Source organism: Lissotriton helveticus, chromosome 1_1 (genome assembly GCF_964261635.1).
Source record: "Lissotriton helveticus chromosome 1_1, aLisHel1.1, whole genome shotgun sequence".
NCBI classification, from domain to species: domain Eukaryota; kingdom Metazoa; phylum Chordata; class Amphibia; order Caudata; family Salamandridae; genus Lissotriton; species Lissotriton helveticus.
Window position 1 is genome coordinate 1,155,602,097 of NC_136057.1, and position 13,571 is coordinate 1,155,615,667.

At 43.5% G+C, this 13,571-nt stretch overlaps 1 protein-coding gene across 1 annotated transcript in view; it reads right to left on the minus strand.

Annotated features, from left to right (window-relative positions):
• The window catches only part of RELN (reelin), a 1,711,021-nt gene that overhangs the window by 201,350 nt on the left and 1,496,100 nt on the right, over positions 1–13,571 (minus strand). Inside the window, exon 46 of the mRNA XM_078679027.1 lies at positions 7,734–7,902. Within this exon, the coding sequence (XP_078535153.1) occupies positions 7,734–7,902 (169 nt within the window). The remainder of the gene's footprint in view (positions 1–7,733; positions 7,903–13,571) is intronic.

Below are 13,571 nucleotides of genomic sequence, written 5' to 3' on the forward strand. Positions count from 1 at the left end.
TATAGTGGATGAGCCATTGTCTGACCCTGATGAGATTTACTTTGTCGATGGCTCATGTTTAAGAGACGATACTGGTCGGTTAAGAGCAGCTTATGCTGTTTGTACCATTACTGGAGTTGTGGAAGCCGCTTGCCTGGAAGGAGTACATTCCGCACAGGTAGCAGAGATTATTGCCCTAACTCGTGCCTGCATAGCAGGAAATGGAAAGAGAGTCACCATCTACACGGACAGCCAATATGGTTTCGGTGTGGTTCATGATTTCGGGCAGTTGTGGTCTCAGAGGGGTTACATGACCTCCTCTGGTTCGCCCATTCGAAATGGAGAATTTGTGAGATTGCTGATAGAAGCATTACAAGGTCCTGTTGATATTGCAGTGGTGAAGTGTGTAGCTCATACTAAGAATACAGATTTTGTGTCACAAGGTAATAGATATGCTGATGAAGTCGCACGCTATTGTGCGGAACAAAGTTATTCTTTCTCAAAGGTGGAAATAGAAGGTGCAGAAGAAAAGACTGAATTAAGTATGATGTTAGAAACTGTAGACACTTGGGAGGATTTAAGAATAATGCAGGAGAACGCACCTGAAAAAGAGAAAAAGGCATGGGAAATAGCAGGCTGTGTGCGAAGTGAAATGGATTTTTGGGTTTCAGCAGATGGGAGAGCTGTGTTACCTGAAGAATTAGCTAATCCCATGGCGAGAGAAATACATGGTCCAGTACATCTAGGAAGGGATGCTATGATGAGAGTTTTTAGGCAGACTTGGTATTGCCCGAAATTCAGAATAGCAGCAGAATCAGTATGTAAGCGATGTGTTACCTGCCAACAACTGAACGTAGGCAAACGAACACCAGTCACACTGAGTCACATTGGGAGGTCAGGGGGGCCTTTCAATAGAATGCAACTAGACTTCATCGAAATGCCAAGAGTCAATCGCCTTCGGTATGTGTTGGTGATTGTATGCGTATTTTCCAGATGGGTTGAGGCATACCCTACACGTAGGTGCGATACACTCACAGTGGCTAAATTGTTGCTCAGGGAGTTGATACCGCGCTTCGGGGTGCCTGCCTCTTTGGAATCGGACAGAGGAAAACATTTTAACAGCGAAATAGTGAAGATGTTGTGCTCCACGCTGAATATCGATCAAAAGCTGCATTGTAGTTATCGACCAGAGGCTTCAGGAATTGTGGAACAAGTGAATGGCACTTTGAAGAATAGATTGGCTAAAGTAGTGGCATCCACATCTTTGAGTTGGCCAGATGCTCTTCCATTGGTGCTCATGAGCATGCGCAGCACGCCTGATAGGAGGACAGGTCTTTCTCCCCACGAGATCCTGATGGGGAGGGCCATGAGACTTCCTACAGTTCCAACTACTGCTCTATTGAATATTACAGATGATCTGATCTTGGATTATTGTAAAGGACTGTCTGACGCCATCCATTCTGTGTCCCTTCAGGTGCATGCGGCTGAAGTTCCAACAGCGAGGAACCTGTGTCATGACCTGAACCCAGGGGACTGGGTCCTGGTTAAAAAACACGTCCGGAAGAACTGCCTAGATGTTCGCTGGCGTGGGCCCTTTCAGGTAATCCTGATCACGAACACCGCGGTGAAGTGCGGGGGGCTGCCAAATTGGATCCATGCATCCCATACTAGAAGAGTTCCAGCACCTCTAGAAGGAACAGCTCCCATCCCAGACGAAAGCCCGGAAGTGGAAGAAGAGTCGCAAGAAGGGATTGAGGCAGCTGAGGAGGTGTCGGAAGAAGTTGGGAACGCATCGGATTCAGAAGAAGAGCGAAGGCAGGACGGCAGTGAGACAGAAGACGCAACTGAAGGAGAGAGCAGAAGTGAATACGACTCAGACTCAGATCCGTATCGGAGCGATCAAGAACCAAGTGGGAGGACAAGGAATAGGAGAATAAGGCTTGGAGCTGCCACTTGGCCAACAAGAAGAAGAAGGCTAAGTTTGAGGTCGGCCCAAGAAGAAACGCTTACTCCTATATCCGAAGACTCAGATCCAGAAGAAGATATCCAGGATCAAGCCGAGGAGGGTCTTAGAAGATCAAGTAGAGTGCGAGTGCCTAGCAGAAGATACTCTACTCCCGACTGGACCTACCTTGTTGCAGATGTCTGGGAGACACAGAACAGGGAGGATCAGGGAAGTGGAACTGATCAGAACTGACCCGATCATCACAGTGCAAATAAAGTTTCTACTGCCAGGAGCGGAGACCGAAAGGTTGCTGACACTCAACATCGTTCATCCTGCTCTCCTGAGTGGAATAAGAAAATTGCTTTTAGAGACAGTTGAGTTTCCAGTTTGCTGTTCACGATATCCAATATTGGAGGGAACTCTTCTTCGTTTGGAAATGCTTGAACGAGTAGTAGAATTGCTAGGAGTGCTTATTGTTGTGGACTAAAACCATACTACGAATGTCTTCAAAGGGGTGCAGATCTGGAAAAGTGAAGAAAGTGATCTTGATTAGAACGGACCCCTTTGTAATTGTGGATATAGAACTGATAGTACCAGGATTAGAAATTGAAAAAACGCTAACTCTCAATTTCGTCCGTCCACTTGTCTTGAGCGAAATAAGGAGAATAATCCTAGAAAAGGTTGACTTTCCATGGTGTGGTACGAATTGTCCAGAACCTGAGGGAATGATACTTCGGATGGACATTTATGAAGAAGTAGTGTTACTCCTTGAGTCATACATAACTTCAGACGAAAATAAGACTTTTGAAAAGAAATTGTAAACTTGTTGCAAGATAACCTAGCGCCGAGTGGAAGAAGAAAAGTGATAGGGGTTTCATTTTAGTGGATGGAGAAGGGCTAGGGTTGTCTATTTTCTACTGGACTTTGAACTGTTTTGCGGAAACAAATTGTCAAGCTTCCAAGTGTTTCAAGAAAGACATTGCAAGAGAGAAAGACTTTGTTTGAAAAGAAGAGGAAGTGAATGCTGGAAGATAGTCGAAAACTACACTGTTTGAGAACATGGAGGCTGGCAACCCGAACCGCAGGGCAAAATGTATAGCTGTTACATTTTTAGGAGTAGTGGTTTCTCTTATAATTTTAGTGGTAACTGTTTCATTCCTAGCGGGACACGAAGGGGATGGAACCACAGTTAAGGAGGATAGGGGAGTGTCAACACCGAGAACTACCACAGTTAAGGAGAAGGGAAACATCAATGAGAAAGACAAAGCGTTGTTAGATGCAGAAGTAAAAAGGTTACACATGGATGAATCACAGGGGAATTACAAGTCAAATGCTTATGCTAAGTTGCTTTATGAATATGTTGATGCCATGGAGGTAAAGGACTGCTATGTATGTATGCAGTTACCAATTTCGGTGGAGGAGGGTGTCAAATACCATCATCTCCCGTTGACATATGGAATAACGTGCAGTTTATTGTTAAGTATGTTTTATGGACGAGACGGATTTGAGTATTACTTCTCGAATTTCGACTCGACATTGCCAGAGGTTCCGAATTTCAAGCATTTGAACAAATGGGACTACTACAAAAGCGAAGACAGGTTACACAAATGGTTTATTCCATGGAGAACGTTAGATACTTCACATGCTCGAAACAACAATCTGACTTGTCAAATATCAGAAGTTGAGAAAAAGTTTATAGCTCAGGTAGATACTAGATACAGAAAGCAGAAGGCATTGAAGGCATCAGGACAAGGAGAAACAGATTGGACCAAGGAAGAAAGGGCACAACAACGAAAAGGTAGTATTGGTCCAATTGCTTTGGATAAGGAGAAACGGGGGAAACTGTGCATTCACAGGAGTTACTCCTACTATGAAAACGTTTATGTAGGACAAGTCAATTGCGAACATGCTTTTCAATTGGAGTACTACTCTAAGAACTTCATGAAAGGGATGCAAGCAATACCAAATGTATATTTTGTATGTGGAAGATATGCCTATGTGAAGTTACCAGATAATTGGTACGGATCATGCTATCTGGCTGTTGTCTTCCCTAAAATATATCATGTTGAGAATTTAGACACGCCTAAGAAAGAAATATCAACTAGATGGAAGCGAGGGCTGGGTGCAGCAGAAGTAATCGGAGATGTAATAGGTGCTGCATTCCCTTTCTTAGGATTGATAATGAATGACATTAAGATCAGGAGGTTAGCTACAGTCGTAGATAGACTGTCTGCCAGTACTGCAAGATCCTTGATGCTGATAGAGGGAGAGATGCAATCGATTAGGGCAATGGTTCTTCAGAACCGACTTGCTTTAGATGTTCTGTTAGCAAAAGAGGGAGGAGTCTGTAGGGCCTTGAAGGTCCAGGAATGTTGTACTTACATTCCAGACAATTCAAAGCCTCTAGAGAAGTATATACAAAACATCACTGCCATACACTACGAAATTGAGGACCTGGCAAAGGTAAATGTGTGGGAAAAAGTAGGCCATGGAATGGGTAAAGTTGGAAGTTGGTTTGCCAACTTAGGAAAGGGTATCGTTTGGTACATATTGAAACCCATCATCATAGTAGTGATTTGTGTAATCACTTTGTGGGGATTGGTGCGTTTGTATCAATGGTATAGAGCAAATAGGTTACAGAGAGCTATGAAGAAACAGGAAGAAGAGTTGACAGCGATGCAGGACACTCAATATAAGAGTCTGAAAGCATTAGAGAGTATGAAAAGAAGTGGTACTGTCCTGACTTCACTTTAAAGGTTCTACATTTTTAGTGTCATGGTGATGATGACCCCTGAAGGTCATCAAAGGGGGGACTGAGAGAGCACAAGTTTGGGAAAAAATGTATAAGTACGCCATATTTACAAGCACGTAGTTAGTTAACATGTACTTTGCACCAGAGTGTTTATATTTAGAAGTGAAATACACCGAGTGTCTTATATTCAGTGGTGAAATGCATAGAATGTTTAAAGTAGAGTAACGATAATCATAACTGTGTGAGACTAATGTAGAAATGTTTGGGATGAATATGAAAACCTCATGTTCTCATGTTAAAGGAATAATGTAAGAGTTGAATGTAACAAAAACCCAGTATTTTGTGTAGGCCTCATGGCAATTCACAAGCAAATCTAAACGTGCTGCTAAAATAATGTGAGACAAGGTTGACATGGTTCTTTCAAAATGTACTATTGAACTTAGGGTTAAAAGTATATGCTTTATAGATGTGTTATTTTAGAAACGTATGCTAGTTAAGAATGTTTGCTGTTTAAATCAAGTTAACGTTTTAAGAGTGCAGGAACCTGCTGCATGTAAATCAAGTAGGCCAGAGCCGATAATGTCATGTAGTCCAAATCGTCATGTGCTCGTTAGAGGAGAGGTCGTGAGGTGTCCAGTATGAAGCTCTGAGAGTGTTTTATGGCCTAAGATATGGTGAAGTCTGGAATTTGAGGCCCACTGCAGGAAGAGCTGTATGCAGGTGCGAGGGTCCTAATCAGCTCGAATGAAAGGGACTTTGTTCAGTGGCGCCTTGCGCAGGCCTGTAGGAGTTTCCAGGAATTTCAGGGGGTATCAGCGCACTGAAGAAGAAGCCCGGGAACCAAGGTCAACTTTAACGAGGGTCTTCAAGAGTACCATCATGGAGTTTGCCGCGGAAAGATGTACCACGTGAGGGGCGTCCCAAGGGGCGTTTCTATTGGAAATGTGATTTGGTATTAGGGAAAGTGACCCGGGAGGAGAGCAGAGCAGATGATTTTGGGAGCCTAAGGAAGCGGATGGGTAGGCAGATAGGCTGATCAGGAGAGACCCATTATCAGAGAAGAGACAAAGAGAAGTGCGTGATCTTCTTAGGAAGTCACCACGGCTGACACCTAGAGGGTTAAGATCTTGTTAAGTAGGGATGTCATTTAGTATAGTGTAGGGACAGACTAACTTTAATTTTCTTTTCTGTAATGACTTTGAGGTTGCAACTTGTATCCATTTTAGCAACCCTGATGGTATTCGAACTTGTACTTATTATTTTGTTCTTCAGACTCAGACTATTCAAGAAGTTCATGTTCATAGTGATTCCGATATACCTTTTGAATCTCATTTTGAGAAGTTTGTATCTTCAGTTATCTTTGACTTTATATTAAATCTTTAAAACTTAATTTTGGTCAGTGGTCATTTAGAGTGGTGTAAGTTCTTAAATTGATTGTTTACCTCGAGATTACCTTTTACTCAAGACAGGTACCAACGATTCAGTCGACAGGAAGAAGGGATTTGGCAAGATAATTAGTAACCAGTAATCCCGCGTTAGCAACTCCTTTATCAAACAGCACACGTTTGAGGAACTCTGTGGACAATCTCGTCAAGTCCTGCTAACAAGGTTATATTGATTGTACATAAAACCAGTTTAGGGCGTTTTGCAAATATTAGTTTGAGAGCCACACGGTCATTCACAGTTGCCCAAGCTGCCATTTTCGGCCCTCCTTTCGCTCATTGTGTCCTTTAGACGGTGGAGGCCATTCAACAGAGACTGGAGCACCTCTGGACTAGGCCCGTGCTGGTATAAGGGCGCTGCACTCGATTAAGGGGCGGATAATAGGGCCATTGTATGGAAGAAGCCCAGGCAGGTGCCTCCGAGAGATATTTAAAAGCTGGCCACAAAAGGCAGGTCTCCCTCGGCTTATGCATTTGTCTTCAGGAATACGAGGCCTTCATTCAACTGCGCCCTCCTGGCCCACAAAAACGGGCCCGCCTTTGTGTCCTGATGAATGCACAGCAGAAATGGACAATTTTTGTATTAAAACCCAAGAGGCTCTTGGAGCACTCACGGGAAAGCAGCTAATTAATTAAAATAGATAACAAGAAGATGGGGGCAATTAATAATGATTAGCGCGGGCAGAATCGTTTTTCGTCTGCACAAGAAAATCAATTAAAAGTACAATTTAATAAAGCAGTATCAGCCATTGCATTGGGCTTTCATGCCACTGCCCCCAGATCCACTAATGAAGCTATCACTGTCAAGGCGATCACCTGATTTTGATTGCATTTTAATTGCAATTATATGTATGGGCATTGTGTAATCCATAAAGCCCTGTTGTTACCCAGGCGTCGGCTGCCTTCTACTTTACTCAGTCGGGAGTAGGTAAATACTCACTAAACAGAAAGGGGCGGAGCACGCATATGAATGTGGACTTGTGGACTGTGGTCAAACATAGACAGGAAAGTAGATTCTGGAGGTAGGGGGCAGAGGAGAGATGACCCGGAAACTAAAGTGAGGTTCTTGAACAGTGGAATGCTGGGAACGAGCCCAGGGTAGGCTGGCAGGGGAATGCCGGTTCCTAGTGGGGAGTGACTACCATCAAGAATCTTCTGGGATAAAGGCTGGTGTTGAATGTGACCCCAAAGGGGAAATACATGTTCCAACCCTGGGATTTTCCTTTACCAATATGTTCAACTTAACTGACCCAAGAGTACAATTCTCACAATACAACTAAAAACCCTGGGGCTGCAAACCAGCTGCCTTTGTGACATATAGTTGGAAAGTCGAAAGCAGGCCCAGATCCGATTCCTGTTACCATGATGTCCTTATACTCATGTCACAACCTGTGCGTTCCAAATTTAATTAAAATGCCTCGCAAAAGGATTGAGAGGTCAGCTCAGTAAGGAGAAATAATATGTCGAAGTTGGTACTGTGAGCTAAGAAAGCCATTTTAGAATTAACCCACTGACAAGACAGATTGTGGCGCCCCGGAGGTATGAACGGGGTGAACCAAGGAAGAACGGGGGGACAAGAGGTCGATATGCCACACCCCACAGCGCGGGCTCTTACCTGGTGTAAGGAGGAAGCGGCAGCGTGACCCTTGTCCACTTGTTGAAGGTGTCCGAAACCAGAACTCTTTGGAGGTGGTATTTATTGCATTCTACGTTGGTGGGTAGGCAGTCCCTTAACACTGGATTCCACGTCAGGCCGAGGTCCACTGAAAACTCCAACTCAATGGCTGTCAAAGAATAAAAAATATAAGCAAGTAAGTAACCAATAGCACTCTTTTCTGAAATGTCACTAAAAACTACACATAAAGATTTTTTATTTCTGTATCCAAACACATGGTATGTCATAAATTCTCACCAGAGAGTTAGGATCACAAAATTAGTATTGGGAATACAATCCACTGGGTAAGATGCCATTGTCTGGGCAGCTAAGTCACCGAAACCCATGTTTTTAGTGCCTAAGGGGATTACCCACACCTCCCAAGACCGCCTGACTCACCCAGTGCCAGGCATCCATGCTTTCCGTGATGGAACATGGTAAGCAACGCAGGCCAGGTGGACATGTAGCGACGGAATGAACTTCATCTGAGAGTATATGTACTTTAAACATGACAATTGTACTCATGTATAGGACATGGGACTTTTAGCAATGGAATGAAAAGCCTGTTTTGCAGCTGAGTTATTTTAAAATTAATTACTTTAAAGTGTATTTATGAATGAAAAAACGAATCAATGATCCACACTTGTACAGGACATTTAGTGAGCTCTCCGAGATATCCCATCACTGAGAGGAAGGGCTTAGACAGCCAGTTTGCTTGCTTAGTGATTTGCAGAATATAAGATAGTTTGAAATGTTCCTAGTATTGGGAGGAAAGGCATTTCGGCTCCTGACTGTTACATTAGTAAAAGATCACTCTCCAAGTTTAGTCCGACGAGCAATGAGAGAACTAGAAGGTTACGGAATGAAGATCCGAACACCCAAGTGTGCAACGCGTGTGCAGCGGTGATGGACATGGGGCATGAGATAGCTAAGGCCAAGACTTACCAGAGCTCCATGACAGATTCAAAATGCTCTAAAAAGGAACTGCTTTGTGCTGGAAGTCAGTGAAGAGTATCAAGAGGTCTAGAGACCCGCTCCTGGTGCAGTAGGCAAGGAACAGTTGAGCCGCCACAGTCTGCATGAAGACGCTTATTGTGCATTAGGAATAGTGTAAGGGCAAGATAGAGCCTGTTACCTTAATGTAGACTTGAATATACTGTTGCTTCTGTGATAGTTTTCCAGCAGGATTAAGTGAGAGATAGCAAAATCTTATTCAAAACATGAAAGATCAGAAGGCAGAAGGATGGGAGCATTGCCATCAGCGTTTTCAATGACAGTTGGTACCCAGAGCGTTAGATCAGGTAGAATTGGAGGCACCAAAAGTATGAATCTCAGTTTTATTGGAGTTGAGTATTAAGCAATTGCTGAACAATCAAGTGGCAAAGTCTTTTTAACAGTTTGGAAAGTTTGTCTGAAATTGGTTCATCTCGGAAGAATGTCGGGGACCTGCTCTTGTCTACATATTGGAAAAGTTTAAGGGCATATCGCCTTGTGGGGCGGGTTAGATATACCACATACAGTTTAAAAGGATTGGGGCATAGGGCAGAGCACACACGGAATAGGACAAAAGAGAATCTTAAAAAGATGAAAGCACTACAGCGTGTTCTCTATCTATGAGAAAAGAAACAATTCGTAAAGGTGCTCATTCCACCCCTGACTCAGAAATGCTAGTTAGAGTGCGGTATGAGAGACTACGTTGATTGTATCTGAAAGTTGAAAAATGACCAGCACTATCCACCCGAAACAAGTATCAGTTGCTGATTGTGAGCTCTGCTGGAGCTAAGACTACAAGAGGAGAGGATTCATTTATAGATAGTTTGTTAGCGGGGACCCCACAACAGAATCAGTAATACTGAAAGTCAGGGGTAGGGTAAAGATGGGACGATCGTTCAATTAAATAGCTGGGTCAGCGTTGGCGTTCTTTAATAAGAGAGACACAGAAGCTTTCTTCCAAAACATAACCAGAGTTGGTGGATCATAGATCCCTGTAAAAGGAGAGACAATGGAATAAGTTCTGAAAAAATTTTAAGAGGGAGCTTGAGGAAATGGTTGATAGATTGGCATACACCACATTATGAGTTAATGGTGCAACAACTGAAGATATGTAGGGAAAGAGAAGAGGGATGCAATGTGTCTGGGGGTGTTTGATGAGGAAACATAGAAGTTAACCTTCACCAGGATGCTAACTAGGCTGCAGATGGCAGAGCAACTGCCAATGACATAAGGGTGATGTTCAATGACAGTTCAACATAAAGAGAGAGCAGAAAGAAGAGATCATACTTTTGGGTATCATCTGAAAGATGAAGAGAACCAATCAATCCGTTGATTTTGTTTAATCATTTTACCCTGATGTCTTACTACTATACCAGATAGATGGTGAACAAAATGTTGCCTCTTTCTTTTGAAATATCTCCTTCACCGTGTTTTTCTGCTTGCTGGCCTCTATATTTGCCGGAGTGTGAGCATTATAGGAAATATGAGGCCTGAAAGTGGGTAAGAAGTCAATGTAGCGAAGAAGTGGGTATTGCACTTGTTTGTGAAAGCTGTTAGTTGGGAGGGAGAAAAGGAGTAAATGTGTGTCTGTGTGTATGACTGTGTGGGAGACAGAGGTACGACTGAACATGAGACTTAGAGGCATGCCTCACGAGGGTCGATGGCGATAGCAGACAGAAGGAGATAAGTAATTAAGGGGGAGAAGTAGATGTTAGTTGTGGAGGAAGTGTTGGGTGTTCTTTGGAGAGGACGGATGTAGGGAGAGAAGTTGATCTGAGGAGGCAGAGGAGATAGGGGGATGAGTGTGGAAGATGAGGGTATCGGTGGGCTGGTGAACCAAGACTCAAGATTTGTTGTCAAGATTAGATATGTTGGCCAGCCAGTAGTCGAAACGGCAAGACTGGGTTCACCCTGCAATTGACCGAAACTCAGGATATAATGTAACGTAATCTTATTTCAAAGTCTGTAATCTAAAAATTTCAAGACCTTTAAATAATCTTATTGGCTATCCCACTGCAAGTCCAAAAGCCATCAGTGAGATCAGTCATCAAATGATTGCAGAGCACAGGTGAGTTTAACTTGAGAGAGGGGACCAGTACTGGGCTTTTATTTTTCCATGTTGTTTTATTTATTTATATGTTTACTTACCAGTATTTGGCCGTATTCCGTACTTTACTACCCCCCACCCTGCCCCTTCCCCACCCCACGTCACCGCCCGGCAGCACTCCCACCACCGACCGCTACTGGAAAGAGAAGAGGTAGGGGAATCAGAGATGGAAGAGAGTAGGTTAATGGTGAGAAAGAAAGTAGGAACACATGCGATCGACGTAGTGTAGAGCGGTCAGTGCAGAGTTGCTGTAGTGATTTGGGAAAGGGACCAGATGGACTGTGGTGGTAAGGTGATGTTTACGGTGGTGGAGAGAGCTGCAGTGTGTGTTCGCAGATGAGGCAAAGCCTATAGATTGAGGCACAGGGCTATGACAAACTAAGGGAGGTAGGGGAATGTGTGTCAGGTGGATGGGAGGTGGGGTAATGAAGGAAGGTCGAAGTACGGTGTAGGGGGTTGTGGTGGGTGAAAAGTCTACGCATGTTGGGGTAAAAAACATTAGCAGGTTTTTCCAGGGTTCCATGTGACTGTATGCAATGAGCAGTGCCACAATCATGGAGGGGGTTGGAGAGACAGCAGTCGAGCTTAGTAGTGATTACTTCATAGTGTAAGGTGTTAGTAGGGACAGAGAGGCATAACAGTGAATTGATCCAATCATATGAGTGGATGTTTGATCCTCCATAGTTTTCAGACTCCCATCCTGATGCATCCTGGCAGCAGTAATCAGTGGAGTCTTGGTGATTCTGCAGTATATTATGATTTAAATGTATAAAACGAGGACTCTGCATGAAATAAAACCTACAGCAGAGCACTATGTGAAAACATACAGTGAGGGAGTGGGAAGATGAGTAAGGTGGCCAGAGAGAAAGGAGTAGAAAACCATGTCCAATCATGCTCACAAAGGAGGTTCTTACGGTGCCGAACTGACTTACGGAATGCAGCAACGTCCGACATGACACTGTCTAACATTGCAACAAAGAAGGCACTCTGTTAGTGGCCTGAAAAAATGTAACAAAACCTAAGACGAAATGACATATAGACCTGTTTTGAAAGCTTATACGGCCATGGCACCTCCTCAGTTCCAATATGGTGCTGAAGTGCTATATGTAAGTGGTAAAAGGGGGTAGGACACTGAAGAGGGGAAATGTGTAAAAAACATATTGTCCCTACCCAGGTCCTCCATGATCCCTGCAATAAGAACAGAAACAGGAATGTGGGAGGTAATGGCACATATGGCATTAATAAGATTCTGGCAACGCCTGGGATGTGGAGAGGATTGAAAACTATCACAATGGTACAAAAGTGAGATACTGCAGAGTGAAATGAAGTGGGCAAAGGGGGTCAGGGAAATGGTAGTCATGAAGTGCAGGGAATTGAGAGTTAGGTTGTGCCTATAGAATTTACAAATTGATACAGGCAAAAGGGAACTTAGGGAAAGAAATATCACGAGATCCTGATCGACAGTATTTGGAGGGGAAAGATTGTCGTGTATTTCTATAGGTTCTGATTCGATCCCCCTATTCCTGACCCTATTCTGGTTAAACTTACTAGCTAGTTAACTAACAGTCAGCCCATGTGGCAAGAAAACCCCCATGATGCAGATACCGTTATCTGACGCAGTCACACTACGGCACAGGAACGTGTTATCTGATTAGGTCATAACGCTTGAGATCTAATTAGACAAGCGACATTCCTCCAGCCCCTGATAAGGCATACGACGTTCTCATAACAAATCAAACCTATGACAACCTGGATAATCCGTGCGGCCATTGTTTTGATTTCACAGAGAACTTTAGTAAAGAATGTGCTAACGAGCAAGTCGTATGACATCTTTATTGACGTACCTATGTCCATCCTTACGTCAATCTCGGCACCTTTAAGGTATAAATATTGCCGACCTTGCCCTATGCAAACACACGCGTGGTGACAAGACGGAGCAGCCATACTTGCCGAAGCCGAGAGCAGAAGCAGACCCCGCAGGCAGCAGCCCCGCCTTCCTGACGCGCTGAGAGACGCGCTGCTATCTCAAGCCGAGAGACCCAGCACCGGCGCTTCTGGGCAGCCCTCGCAGGCAGCCTGGAATATCGAGAGCAGAGAAAGAGATACCATTCCTCATTCATCCTAAATTCCAGGTACAGAACTGAATAACCCCTCCTAGAGAATTCTTTAGTTATTCACTTGGCAAAAACAAACTTAACTTAAACTGTAACTTTCTATTCCCGCCCACGCATTAGACTTAGGTCAGGTACACGGGGTAGGCGTATTTAGAAACACCAGTTGAGTACGTTTAGTCAAATGTATATGTGTATGTAAATATATTTTAATCATTTTAAACATCATATGGCTCAGAAACCATATCAATGTTTTTACAGTATTATTTTATACTATTGCTTCTAATGTATGCACTTTACTTAACTATAAGTATTGCAATAATATCGATCCATTTCTCTTGTACGAGAAAAGAGACTGATCAATAAATAACATCTTTTATTGAACACGCCCGTCTCTTCCTTTTCTCTACATTCTGATGAGACTAAGAATGCACGTACTGACTGAGTAAAATAATTGCCTTGTGCTCACACGACTCTCGAGATTGACTCTTGATTAGGGGAGAGCAAAGTTGTCATGTTCTATGGTTGTCAGAAACTAAATCCCTTCTTGTCTAATCAGGGGAGTTCATCCTTCCTTGAACATTCGAG